This window comes from Aquarana catesbeiana, linkage group LG03, assembly GCF_042186555.1.
Source record: "Aquarana catesbeiana isolate 2022-GZ linkage group LG03, ASM4218655v1, whole genome shotgun sequence".
NCBI classification, from domain to species: Eukaryota; Metazoa; Chordata; class Amphibia; order Anura; family Ranidae; genus Aquarana; species Aquarana catesbeiana.
The window spans coordinates 189,549,086-189,563,253 of record NC_133326.1 but is presented as its reverse complement, the minus strand read 5'-3'; the positions used below and the strand labels follow the sequence as shown (position 1 = coordinate 189,563,253).

Sequence of the window (14,168 nt, the reverse complement as noted above, 5' to 3'; positions counted from 1 at the left end):
AAATAGAACAAGTTTCAAATTTTTCCGTTGGACTCGAGACCTATCAAAAAATCAGTTCGTCTGTATGCTAGTCCGACGGACCAAAAACGACGCAAGGGCAGCTATTGGCTACTGGCTATGAACTTCCTTATTCTAGTCCGGTCGTACGTCATCACGTTCGAATCAGTCGGACTTTGGTGTGATTGTGTGTAGGCAAGTCCATTTTGTTGGAACTCCGTTGAAAAATCCTTCGGAGTTCAGTCCGTCGAAAAAAGTCTGCTCGTGTGTACACGGCATAAAGGAAATTATAAAGAAATTTGGATTGTCCTCAGGTAAATAGGTGTACGTGAAGTTTTCACTGTTCTTATGAATAAATCAAGAAACCACAGTCATGGCAGAAACTAAAAACAGACCAGTTCAAGATCAGCAATGTAGTTAGTCAAGGCTGCTTAAAGGGGTTGTAAAGGTAAAATTTTTTTTTTTTAAAAATAACAAACATGTTATACTTACCTTCACTGTGCAGCTCGTTCTGCACAGAGTGGCCCCGAACCTGGTCTTCTGGGGTCCCTCGGCGGCTGTTTCAGCTCCTCCCCGCAAGCATTAACCACCTTAATGCGAGCTCCCTCGCATGGTGGTTAGTGCTTGCGGGCGCGCTCCCGTGATACAGCTGGCGGCTATAGCCGCTCACTGTATCACTCGGCCCCGCCCCCCAGCGCGCCGCGTCATTGGATGTGATTGACAGCAGCGCGAGCCAATGGCTGCGTTGCTTCCAATCCATCCACTGTAGCCAATCAGCGGCCAGGGTGAGCGGAGGAATAGATGTCGGGAACGAGAAGCTGACTTTCGAGGCGTCAGGTAAGTAAAACGGGGGGGCTGGGGGCGGCGGTATTGTCAGAAGTTTTTTTACCTTAATGCATAGAATGCATTAAGGTGAAAACATTTTTACCTTTACAACCCCTTTAAGCCTCGTACACACAGTACAACTGTTGGACAACTGAGCGTCTGATTTTTATCAAAAGAGCGAGTGCCAGGATCTTGTCTTGTATACTAATGTTACACAATTGTCGTGCCACAAACAGGAACGTAGTGACGTACGACGAGGAATTTCAGCTTGTGAGCGCTACCCTTTGGGCCCCTTCTGCTAATTTCGTGTTTGGTGAGCATTGATTCCGAGCATGCGTGTTTGTACTTTCGACTTTTGTGTGACAGATTTGTGTACTGAACATACGAAAATCTGACCTGGAGCTGTTGTTTGACACATTTACTAGCCTGTCATCCAACAATTTGTTGGCTGAAAATTGGAAAACAATTGTTGAAAGGAGCGTACTAACAGTAAGAACTTCGGACAACAGCCTGTCAAATGACAATCCCCTTCTGATTTTCGTACAGTGTGTATGAGGCTTTACTCTCACCATATTAACTTGTATGCTGAGCATTTAATTGGAGAAGCTAAGCTGGAGGAATTTGATAGAGGTTTCAAGATTTTTTGAAAAAAAACATCAACAATCTTAGATCTCAATAGCCTCAGAGAAAGGTAAAGAACGGAGTGAAAAGATGAGGCTTCAGCTAAATATAAACAAAACTAAGGTTATGACAACAGGAAAGACAGCAAACTTTTAAAAAAGTAGCAAGGGTTAATGGTAAAGTCACAGATATAGGAGAATCTGCCCCTTTGATCAATCACTAGTAATAAGGGATCTAGCATTCATGTCATACGATGCAGACTTGCCCTTATGGAGTAAGGGTAAAAGGTTTAAAAGTATATTAGAAAGTACTAATATGTCTATAAATATAAAGGTCAGAACTATCCACGCTATAGTATTTTCAATCATTCTCTATTGATGTGAAAGCTGGCCAATGGGAAAGCAAGACATGATGCCTTTACCCTACGTTCACGCAATGCGTTTTTTAGTGTGTTTTGCAGTTTGCAGAAATGCACTACAGTCCATTTAACATGTTTTCCTATGGTACTAGTTCACATCTATGTATTTTGTGGCTGGTGCGTTTTTGGAAAGGGTCGGGAATTTTTTCCCGCGATTTGCGGCTAATAGATTTCAATGGAGCGGTACCAGAAACGCAAGTGGTGCATTTGTGATGCGATTTTTGATGTGTTTTGCGGTTCCTTTTTTTTATCACTGTATAAAGCTGGTTGCTAAGCAGGGGGCCGGGAAGCCAGCCACTGCGTCCTTAGCAGCCGATGAGTCATCAGCTGTCAGCGGGGGTTCCATACCATGGGGGGTCAGGACAGTGAAAACCTGGGGGCAGTGACAATGCTTTAGTTAATGCTACATGAAAAAGTAATCTTCCCATTTTTCAGCAAACAGCCGGCCATTCTATGCTATACTCTGCAGACTTAGCATAGAGGTGCTTGCAAGCTAAGCCACAATGAACCGTTAGGTGATTTTACCTTCAGGCACACTCGCTCGGCACCCTCTGCTCACAGCTACTGTCACACCACCCTTCTCCAGACGAGCACGATCTCGGAGCTCAACTCATCCCACTCACTCAATAGCAGAAGCCTGGAGGCTCCATCTTGGGGATGGTCCTTAGTCTTGCCGATGAGCGAGGTGGGGGGGGGGGGGTGCAGGGGGCGGAGATGTGCAGACAGTGGACAGCACAAATCATAAGCAACAAGTGAAATGGGTGTAAGCTGTCCAGACCACGGATCTGCTTTCCGTAATGCAGCCGGGGGCAAGAGCATGGCGGGACAGGCGGCAAGTATGCAGCTGCTTTGGGCCCCCAACAGTGACAGGGCCCCATTTTCCCTACGTTAAAGACGGCCCTGCCCACACAGCTCTGCCTAGCTCCCTTGCACCATGACATCACATGACACGCTTAGGCACCGCCCCCACCAGACCGTCCCTCGCTGGTGCCACCTGAACAATCTGTAGCAGGCACTAGGATGGGCATCACAGCCATATTTTTAACTGGCAACCTTTTCCTGTCACTGGCATTTACTGGCAGGAGAAAAGTGCCCATTTTTTACAGGCTGCCAGTAAAAATACTGACGGTTGGCAACACTGCCTCCCTTGCTCTATCCAAAATTTAAAAAAAAAGTTTTGCCTATAGTACTACTTTAAGCTTTTAGAGGTGCAATGAGACTGCATGTCTTGCCAGTACACCTTGAAGGTGTCTCTGCAGCCTGCAATGGAAGATTATGGAGGTGGGGGGTCAGAGGAGGAGGATTTCTACTAAAGGAGGAGACATTAGCAGAAAGGACAAATGACATCAATCTAAGTAATGTCCCTTGTGCTGATTTTTGTTTTAGTAAATTTAGGATTTAATTTCCCTAAGCTGATTCTCTTTTCAAACAACTACAAATACTTTTACCTTACATAACAGAACACATTTTCCTGTGTGAATGGTTGACAGAATACAAGGCATTTTGTGAACAGGCAAGGAAAGAGGAGAGGTGGACAAATGATAATAATTCTTCTGTGTATGAGCAGAATATGTGCAGCATCTAGAAATAAAGAGCTGGATGTAGTTTCCGACAAGGAAATTAATTATACAGTAAACAAGACCAATCTGTACATTTAACACACCTGACAAGAGGTAACTTTTTTTTAAAGATTTGATATGGATTCCTGTGCCTGGAGTTCCACTCTAAAAAAATAATGTACCACCTAGGCTCTATAGATAACCCCTATCTAGTAAGAAACATTTTTGGTTGGTGTATGCCTAAGTGCCAGTTCACACAAGGGCGACTTCAAAGTCGTCCGACTCTGAGGCCGCCCCGTACAGCGCGACTTCAGCGCAGCTTGCAAAACGACGTCTGTATAGAAGTCAATGCTGCTCTAAAGTTGCCCCAAAGTAGTACAGGAACCTTGAGTCACTCTGATTAGAATGGTTTTTCTATTTACATTCAATTTCAGTTTTTCTATTTACATTCAATTTAAAGTTTAACTCCAGGCAGCCAGTTAAATACAAGGATGAAATGGGACAAATGGGAGCTCTTCTGCCAGACAAAGGACTTGTATTTCCTTCCATCTATTGCTGAGATTTACACAGCTCCCTCATACGGCACCATCAGGTGGATGACAACACTTATATTTAAAGAGGAACTGCAGTCTGCTCACATAATTTGTAATAAAAACATCTTTTCCATTTTGAAGCTTCCCTCCAACCACTTTGCATATTATTTTATATGTACTGTGATTCTGTACTTGCCAAATAAGCTGCAGAAATCTCCTTTCACTGTGGGCAGCTGAAGCTGCTGCCTGTTCACTTCCTGGATTTACACAGAGGCACACCTCCAGCTCTGCAGCCCTACAGCTTTCATTGGTCCTCTTATGACTCACCCCCCCCTTCCTGGCAAACTCCCACGAGAGTGAGAGAGAGTTGTGCATGATGTCATAAGCCTAGGCTAATGATCAGACAAGAAACAGGAAGTGGACTGTATAAGGTATTTACTGGCAAAAAAAAAAAAAGTTTAAGGCTACTTTCATATTGGGACCGCGCCGCGTTAGTGGTAAAGTGCCGCTTGTTTTAGCATCGCTTTACCGTCGTTCTAGCGGCGCTTTTCGGCCGCTAACTTGGCGCTTTTAACCCCCGCTAGCGGTCGAAGTAACGTTTAAAACCACCCGTGTTGCGGCGCTTCGGAAGTGCTGCCCATGCATTCCAATGGGCAGGGGCGGTTTATGAGCACTGTATACAGCGCTCCCAAACCACCCCAAAGATGCTGCTTGCAAGACTTTTTGTAACGTCCCGCAAGTACACCGCCCCAGTGTGAAAGCACTCGGGCTTTCACACTGGGGTGGCATGGAAGGCGGTTTTCAGGTGCTTTACAGACGCTATTTTTAACGCTAAAATGCCTGAAAAATGCCTTCAGTGAGAAAGTAGCCTTACTATGCAAAGTTAAACCAACAAGGGCAGAAGATTTATTGGATGGAAAGTTGAAAAAAATGACTGAAGGCCCGCTTTAAGGAGTACAGTAGTGTCCAATCTCCACCCCTAGACTTCTAAATGGACAGAAAAAAGATTAGCAGAAGAATGATGAGGTCATCTCTCTGCTTATTATGCACCTTTCTCCTATAAGCATGTCTTGTCAGTACCTTTGTATAGAACACCAGATTGACTCCAGTCCTACTCCTCTCTCTTTCAGTCTGAGTACTGCTGTTTAAGATATTGCAAGAGACTGATACCAAGTCAAATTCAAGAATGTACACTGGTTGAAAAAAAATGCATTTTATGATTTATTTATGAATACAGAGCTGCATTGATTCAGGTCTTTTACATCTGCCTGGAGTTAAGCTTTTAATTGTATCTCTCTGAATTTTTTTCCAGTGCCAAATGCAGCATGCTATATGTATCCCAACTATAAAGCTGACTTGGGTGCCACAAAACAAAAGCCTACTCCTGCCATAACCAACAGCAACCAAATGTGAGTACTTCAGTGTAGCCATACCAGAGGACAGTTATTTCTGCATTTCTTCTGCCTTATTTGTTAAAATTCCCCTCCCCATCTGAGAAAATCACTGTTACTGTACTGTACATATTTAAATTGGAACTAAAGGCTGAGATACTTACCTCTGCTCCAGTGGTCCAAAACCCTTCTTTCGGGTACAGTTTTTCTAGCATCTTGATTGGCCAGCACAGGATGATGTCACTCCCGCGCATGCATAGGATTCATCCATCCTGGCACATTGGCACCATGCACAGCTCAGTGTACAATCTGCAGAGGACTACGAACAGGTAGGTGAGTTTATTTAATTGCAGAAAAAGCATGTCTCTTCTGCAAAAAAGAGCCAGCCTGCTTGCAATTTTTTTCTGCATTTAGGGCCTGTTCACACCAGAACACAGCGTGGGAAACTTGCATTCTGTTTGTGTTTTCCGCACCCCATTCAAAACACACTGCACTTGGGATTTGCAGTGGGTGTCAAATCAATGCAATGCTAATGATACCCCACATGCAGGTCACAAATGCAGTGCGTTTGCCTGCACCAGATCAAATGGTACATAAATATCATGCAATCCAGTTGCAGTGTGGTTTTCAAAGTAGTGCATGCACTACTTCTGGTGCGGTGCAGTGCGATTTCAGCCCATTCAAATGAATAGTCTGAAAAAGCTATGACTAAGGCTCTTTGCCGAAACATGTCAGTATTACTATTTTATTGTCATTCCGATTTAACCAATAAAGTACTCTTGAAAGCATTACAGTGTTGCTGGCTCTCTTCATGTTTTTAATAGTTGGAAAATGCACTTGTGACAGACCTAGCCAGGAAAGAGACTTTTGGAGGGGACTGTATACTAGCCTCTTGCTGATCGATCGGGGGGCCCTTGCATTTGGGGGAACGGTGCTCTTTGTGAGCTGTATGTCTGGGGACCCTGGATTTGCCATATTGGAATAGTGGCTGATTCATAATGCTGGGACAGATACTGTTAGGAGATGCTGATGTAAATTCCAACACCTGTCTGTCTATTGTCTGCTAAAATGTGTATTGTAAATAAGTCTACTATGGGATCTAAGAGTCATTAGATCCCCATTGTTATTTGTGTTAATTAACTCTGCTATTGTGTGAAGAAGAGTCTATGTTGATTGTGATAATGTTGATTGGATTTTCTGAACTACAAGACGGCCAGTCTGGCCTAATGGTCATGTCTGAGTCATCTAGGCTGTCTAAAGGGATTAGTTAATTAGCTCATGTTAATTAGGTTAATTAGGTTACAGCTGTATTGTTAGAGTAATATGAGCAGGAGGTCTGCACCTCCACGTTGAGTGCATAAAAGCCTGTATTTTGTCAATAAAGAGAGATTCCTGGTTGAACTTACATACAGCCTGCCTGGTGTTTGTTCTGAGCTACACAACTGGGTTAGAACGGCACATAGCTGAAGTTCTAATCATTGGATGACCGAACCATCAGACGTTGCAATCTGATTCAATAGCTGCAGAGGAGTGTCGGGAGAGTGGAATCGAACGAGCAAGGGGCTCGTTACATTGGTTGGCAGCCGTGGGATTTGCTCTCCAGTTACTGGGACACTCCAAACCAGCCTGCAGGAGAGCCACGCTGAAAGACTTACTTGAGAGCCGTGGAGGGAATGGTGGGATCGTGCTTCCTTGCCATGAACACATCCAAACCATCACCTGGATCCAAGGTAGCGGGATAGCAGGAGAGGAGAAATACCAGTCACCATGGATGAGGAATTCAGAAGGAGGTTGCGAGAGGAGATACAGCACAGAGGACCAGTATCAGAGCAGGTCCTGCTAGGATGGTTTGATTCTGTCCGCTGTGAGCTCTGGAAGGAAGCGCTAGCCCGCGAGCAGCGACACCAGGGAAAAGTTCTCCCCTCCGTCCATGTGAGGTACTGGTCGCAGTATGAAGTGCGAATGCTGTTTTTGGGGGAACAGCTGAACCAGGAGTGGACAGCCGAGTTAAGCAGGCTGATCCGGGCAGAAATGCGGTTGGACGAGAGCTACAGAGCCCTACAGTGGTATGTAGCCCAAGTGTGCCCATGGACAGCGGATGACAGTCCCACGGAAGGCTTTGACTACGATGGCCTGGGATTGTTATACTGGAGGCTGTCCAGGGACCCTGACTTTGGAAGTGATCGGGAGTGGCGTTTGAAGGAAATAATGGAGCACAGAGAGCGGAGACTGAATGTCTCAGAAGTGCACTGGGCACTGGAAGATTTGGAGTTTCTGGCCGTTCAGGAATGGGAGTTGGAGATCGCCTACAAACAGCTGTTAGACTCTGCTCAGGAGCAGGGTGGTGCTCCCTTTGCCTGGGACTATCAGGAAATACCAGTTGACAACTCTGAAATCCTGGCTGAAGAGTTGACAATGTGGCAGAGTAACGGTGTGCTTTGCTAACCTGCACCCGCAGCTATGGAGGTGGAGGTCTTATAGCGGATGCAGCAAGTGCTGACTGACCTTGATGAACCTGTTTCTGCATTGGATGATCTTGGATGGAGGAATGTGCCTGTCCAGCAGAATGCCAGAGAATCGGCAGTGGAAAATCTGAAGATTGCCGTTCCCAAACCTGAAGTGCTGACAACAGGGCAGAGCTCTGCTAACCTCTGCCCAGCATTGATAGCATCTTCTGGGTTCCACGGAGAGGAGATGGTGAACCTTTATCCCCAGACACCAGTTGCAGAGACAGGGGATTTGATAGACTTTTCTGCTGAGGAAGAACAACCTGGTGAGCCTCCAGCAGAAGAAGAGCTGTTATTAGGGCCAAACTTCACTATGCTCTGCCCAGCACCAACAGAAGTATCTGTGAAGTCACAAAGAACTTCCCTAGCTGAAGCGCTGGCAACCGGACAGAGGGTCCAAGATCTCTGCCCTACACCTGCGGCGGTTCCGGAGGCTCAGGGTGAGAAGGAGGTGGTCACTTCCCAGCAGCAGATCAGGATACAGGGGGAGAAGGGAGAGGAGGTGTTCGTCATCCCTCCCCAACAGTTAAGCTCGTTACAGCACCGTACTCAAATTGCACAGGAATGTGCTCACTTCCTGGTGTGAACCTGCCCTTAGTTACACTTTAAATAAACACATTTAAGAATAATTGCTCACCTCCACCTTCTATGAGTTGCCACACACCAATACACCTCTCTTAGTGATCCAAATGAAGCTTGCAGTGCCGCTCTAAGCTGAGACAAAGATCTTCCTGTTGGTTGCAGTGAAGATAGCTGGTGTCAGAGCACCATTCAGAGGTGTAAGAGCATTATTAAAGAGAAGAAAGGGTGCCACTCACCAACCCAGAGCATTAGTATGTAGATGAATGTGGCCTCAACCAGCGTTGCTCCAGCCACGTCCCCCTCACATGTTTTGCCCTGCTCACCGGGGCTTGACCCAGAGGTGAGCAGGGCAAAACATGTCAGGGGGACATGGCTGGAGGAACGCTGGCTGAGGCCACATTCATCTACATACTAATGCTCAGGGCTGGTGAGTGGCACCCTTTCTTCTCTTTAATAATGCACCACTCTTCCTTCACTTTGCATCTTGCACCACCATTTTCAAAAAGGCCATCATTGGTGGGCAGCTTCTTCTTTTTTATCATGTCCACTGATGGTACCACACAATTTTGCACATGCATTGCTCCAGCCACGTCCCCCTCACATGTTTCGCCCTGCTCACCGGGGCTTGACCAAGAGGTGAGCAGGGCGAAACATGTCAGGGGGACATGGCTGGAGGAACACTGGCTGAGGCCACATTCATCTACATACTAATGCTCAGGGTTGGTGATTGGCACCCTTTCTTCTCTTTGATAATGCACCACTCTTCCTTCACTTTGTATCCTGCACCATCATGTCCACTGATGGTACCACACGATTTTGCGAATGCATTGTACGAGATCTGCTGTGGTTTATCATTATTCAATAACACGCCACGGCACATGCACTGCACAAAATCTGGCACATGTACTATACGTGATCTGGGGTGGCTTGTTACTGAACTATAAAAAGAGGCCCCGGATTTAATACGATACATGCATGAGATCAGGCAAGATGTCCCTGGAAGGCACTGGTGACATTTATGGATGGACATGCAGTGCTAGATGCGCCATGTATGTTTGAGTTTGGGGGTAAAGTTCCAACTAAACTAGAAATGAAACATTCATTCAAATGTTTGGCCTGTAGACAGGGATCTCTAGGCCATAAGGTCACTTGCAAATACCAGACCTGCAGTAAGGGCATCCTAATCACAAATCTGCCTTGTATATATGCCCCAGTTATGTAATGAAAAAAAAAAAAAAAACACCTACATCTTGTGTGCTATAGGGTTATCTTCATATGTATATTTTCTAAATACATGAATAAATAGTACTATAAAATAAACATCATCTGTCCCTTTCATGAGACCATTACTGGAAATCCCCCAATGAACATGTTTCTGCTATTATATGTATATTTATAATTGTGTACTGGATTTGATTTCTATCCAGATAAGACCTGCCCATCTGCTGCACTCAGGCCTCCATTCATTCGGAGAGATGCCGCTGCCTGTGATTGGCTGATGGCTTCCGCACAACCTGAGAGAGGGAAACGCTCCAGACAGTTTTACAAATATATGAACAAAAAAAAAAAACAGAAGCTCTGCTGTCCCCCCCCCCTACAGTTCATTAATAAAATGTCATATTTCATAACAAGCCAATAATCCAACGAAAATAAAAACAGAGGAAACCACCTGGTGTAATTTTATATATCGAAAGACAAACAACGAGACACATACAAATATAGCGTAAATGAATACGGAGGGAGATCTTTCTGATGATCAAACATAAACCTTCCATTTACCAAAATACCTACTTTGAGATCTTTCCATAGCCTCCTATGCTACATGCATACACTGCAGTGCAATACGGAAAGGCTGCCTATTGTCAGTAATCCGCTGCCTGTCATCAATCCTGTTTTATGTAAGGTGTATGATGCATGGGAAGGGCACTCAGACACGTATTATAGAAAATTAGCTCTCACTAAATACGTTGACCGGAAATATTTCCTATAGGTTTCCCCATCAAATGTTTTCAGGTATGGAGTGCTGTAAAGCTATTAATGTTTTATGACACTTATGGGTCATTGCTACATGATTCAGTTGTATACATATATATTCCATTCCCACCATGTAGATTACATCACAGTCTACAGACCCTCCACAACTGTATGTACCACCATCAAACAGAACAAAGCAAGTTCAATCTTCTGATGAGCTATAAGGCAATCACATATAACAGGAATGGATTATGCATTATAGTCTGTATTGTCTATAAAGAAGAGGGTGCAAGCAGCAGATTCCCAGCTACAATGACTAGAGAAGCACAATGAAGCCCTGATGAAAATGTCATCTCAAACCGAGGAAGAAAAGAAAAAAAAAAAAAGGGGGGTAATCCTCTTTTTAAAAAAACGACACTAACCTACAAATTCCTCTTCGTCGTCGTCTTCTTCATCGCCATTCTCGCTGTCAGTTTGCATGGGCTCATCGGCGAAGTTGACCCCTTTGGAGTGTCTGAAAGGTAAGTCCATGCCATGACTTAGGGTGGCCCCCTGGCTCTGTGACTCTTTCAGCTGGGTGAAATACTGCAGGGCGAATTCCAACAAGTCTTCAGGCTGCTTCCTCAGCACCTCCACTGTAAAGCTCTGCAGCAGCTCCGTCAGCCCCTCTGGGATTTCTATACTCATTCCTGGGGCCAATGGTCAAATTAGGGGTTTAGGCAACAAGTACAAAAAAAAAAAAGAAGAGAAAAAAAAAAAGGGGGGGGGGGGTTTACGTATAAAGATCTAAACAAATGAAAGTAGGTAGGTGGAGGTATGTGTTTATTTATAGCAATCTGCAATGTGTAGACAATGCTCCTGTGTGGGCAACCACATCCAGATTGTCCAGGTAAGGGTTGGAGAAATGAACAGACACATAGGGGGTGCGGAGGAGAGGAGACAACCACTGCAACACAGGGGACAATGGCAAAGGAGCAGGCATCAACAAAATACCTTCACTACTAAGGTGGGCTCATTATAGTCCTTCAATGGACACCAATACTGGAGAAGGACTCATTAGAAGACACATAAAGGTACAAGTGTGTATGGTTGACATGCAGGTGGATGAAGGACAATAGACAGGAAGCTGCAGTGCTGCTCAGTCCATGGTGCATGCCAGGTTAGTGGATCCAGACGGCTTCTCTGCAGGAGGGAAGACAATCCTGAGGATTTAATGGTCCTTCTTCCCAGAGAGGAGACACACACACACCAGTGCCTGGCAGGAGAAGAAGGAGGAGGAGGAGGAGACACTAATCCAGGACTCCTCACTAGATCAGCCTAGATCAGCTCTCCCTTTAATTACATCAGTGATGTACAATACCTTCCCACGCCGCAGCTTCTCTACTCCCCAACAGGAAATCGGTGGGGGGTTACAACTACTAAACCGAAATACATCCCCCCCACCACCTCTAATCCCGGATCTGCATGGGAGACAGCCTCAGACCTCCGCACAAAGACTGAGCTGCCAGCGCACATGTGACCCCTGGAAACCATGACAACCACCTATCTATGTGTCATTACGTCTACACAGCTGCCTGCCACACTGCTGCCAAAGCAAAGAGGGGGGCATTACTGGGTGCAGCCCCAGCATCCCTACAGAGGTGCCCTCCTTTCCTGGCCTGCCGCTAGAGGGGGGCAGAGATGTCATGTGCGCGCTGCTGGACAGAGCAGATACCTGTGCGCATGCTCAGGAGCCCATTCTACTAAGAGGAGCACATCCCCACAAAGGGCATTACACACATTGGAGAATAGTGCAAGCATCTATAGTGTACTAGATCTAAAATATATACAGAAGATGTGAAAAGAGATACTCCATACCTCTCAACTGTCCCTGATTTCGAGGGACTGTCCCTGATTTGGAGCAATGTCCCTCTTTTCCTCCTCATTTGTCCCTCATTTTGGTCTGATCTATATAGTTGTATATAAAGTGCACTTTTTATCTTTCAAAAAGTGTTTCCCAGTGCTAAACCTTTCATCCAATTTTCAAATTGCTTCATGTGTACATTTTAAAAGCCAATATAAAAGAATAGTAGTGGTAAAAAAAGCACTTGTGGATTTAATTAACCTTTTTTTTTTTGGGGGGGGGGGGGGTAATTCTCCTTTAAGGGGGTGTGTCCTATGCCTGCATACATTTGTTAGTAAGTGTCCCTCATTCCCATCTGAAAATGTTGGGAGGTATGATTACATACACTGGAGAGTACTGTAAACATCTATAGTGTACTCCATCTAAAATATATACAGAAGATATGAAAACAGATACTCAACAGCATTCTTTAGCATCACATTCTAAAGGATTTTTAATAAAGGAAATTACAATTATAAGAGGATATTTTTAAAGCTGTATAATGCATTATAAGACCCCTTTCGCACTGAGGCGGTTTAGTGCTAGAAATAGCTTCTAAATAATGCCTGAAAACTGCCCCCCATTCATTGCAGTGTGTCTTTTCACACTGGGGCGGTGCTCTTGCGGGACGTTAGCAAAAGTCCTGCTAGCAGCATCTTTGGGGCAGTTTGGGAGCGATGTATTTAGCGCTCCCAAAACGCCCTGCCCATTGAAATTAATGGCGCTTCAGAAGCGCTGCAAACCCCTCTATTGGCCGAAAAGCTCTGCTTAAAGGGGTTGTAAACCTTTGTGTTTTTTCACCTTAATACATTCTATGTATTAAGGTGAAAAAACACCTGGCAGTGACCGGCCCCCCAGCCCCCCCGTTTTACTTACCTGAGCCCCTTCATCTGTTTGGCAGGGACGCACTGTCCCTCTCTCCACAGGGTCCCGGCTCTTGATTGGATAGATTGATAGCAGCGCAGCCATTGGCTCCCACTGCTGTCAATCAAATCCAATGACGCGTGTGCCGAGGGGCGGGGTTGAGTCCAGCATTCATCCCAAAGAAAACCTTGTGGAGAGTGCGAGCCAGGCCTTCTCGTCCAACATCAGTGCCTGACCTCACAAATGTTCTTCTGGAAGAATGGTCATACATTCCCATAGACATACTCCTAAACCTTTTGACAGCCTTCCCAGAAGAGTTGAAGCTGTTATAGCTGCAAAGAGCGGTTTCAAACTGCTGCACTGCTGGTTTTCGTACGTCTAACCTGCGGTTTCCCATAGGCTTTCACGGATGTCCCGCATTTTTGGTGCATTTTCTAAAAGCAAACCAAAGGTGTAGCATGCAGAACTTTTGGTGCACTTTCAGAAAACATGGGACTTAATAGAAAGTCTATGGGAAACTGTGGGTACGCCTGCGCTGAAGATAAACCGCAGTGCAGCAGTGTGAAATAGCTCTTAAAAACATAGAATTGTACTTACTGTAATTGGTTCATTTTGTCAGCATTGTGAACAGGAAGGATTCCATTTGTGTGGAGAGCTGGTTGTGTCCAGTGATTCTGGAATGATCCTAGACTCCGTGTCCTGGGATTTGTGTCCCCTCATTTAATCCCAGTTGAGCAGCTAGGAGGCAGGAACACCTGAGGTGTTGTAGCTGTGAGGTGATGTGAGAGGCACAGTCATCTCACAGCTGTTTTTGTGGGAATTACAAACTCTAATTTAAAAAATATATATATTTTATTCAAGTATGTATTCAAAAAATGACTTTCTGTTGCTCTCAGACTCCAAATTCATCTATTTATTTATTTTGCTGCTGTGATCTGGGTGGGGGACCTCCTCCATCTTCATGGTCCCACTGTAAGTAAGGGCACAGCCATCTTCTCTTGCTCCTTCCTGAGAA

General features: G+C 45.2%; 1 protein-coding gene across 1 annotated transcript in view; it reads right to left on the bottom strand.

The window, feature by feature from the left end:
- The window catches only part of PRKAR2B (protein kinase cAMP-dependent type II regulatory subunit beta), a 188,438-nt gene extending 176,356 nt beyond the window's left edge, over positions 1-12,082 (bottom strand). The window contains exon 1 of the mRNA XM_073619660.1: positions 10,830-12,082. Coding sequence (XP_073475761.1) covers positions 10,830-11,094 — 265 coding nt within the window. The 5' untranslated portion in view covers positions 11,095-12,082. The remainder of the gene's footprint in view (positions 1-10,829) is intronic.
- Between the last annotated feature and the right edge of the window lie 2,086 nt (positions 12,083-14,168).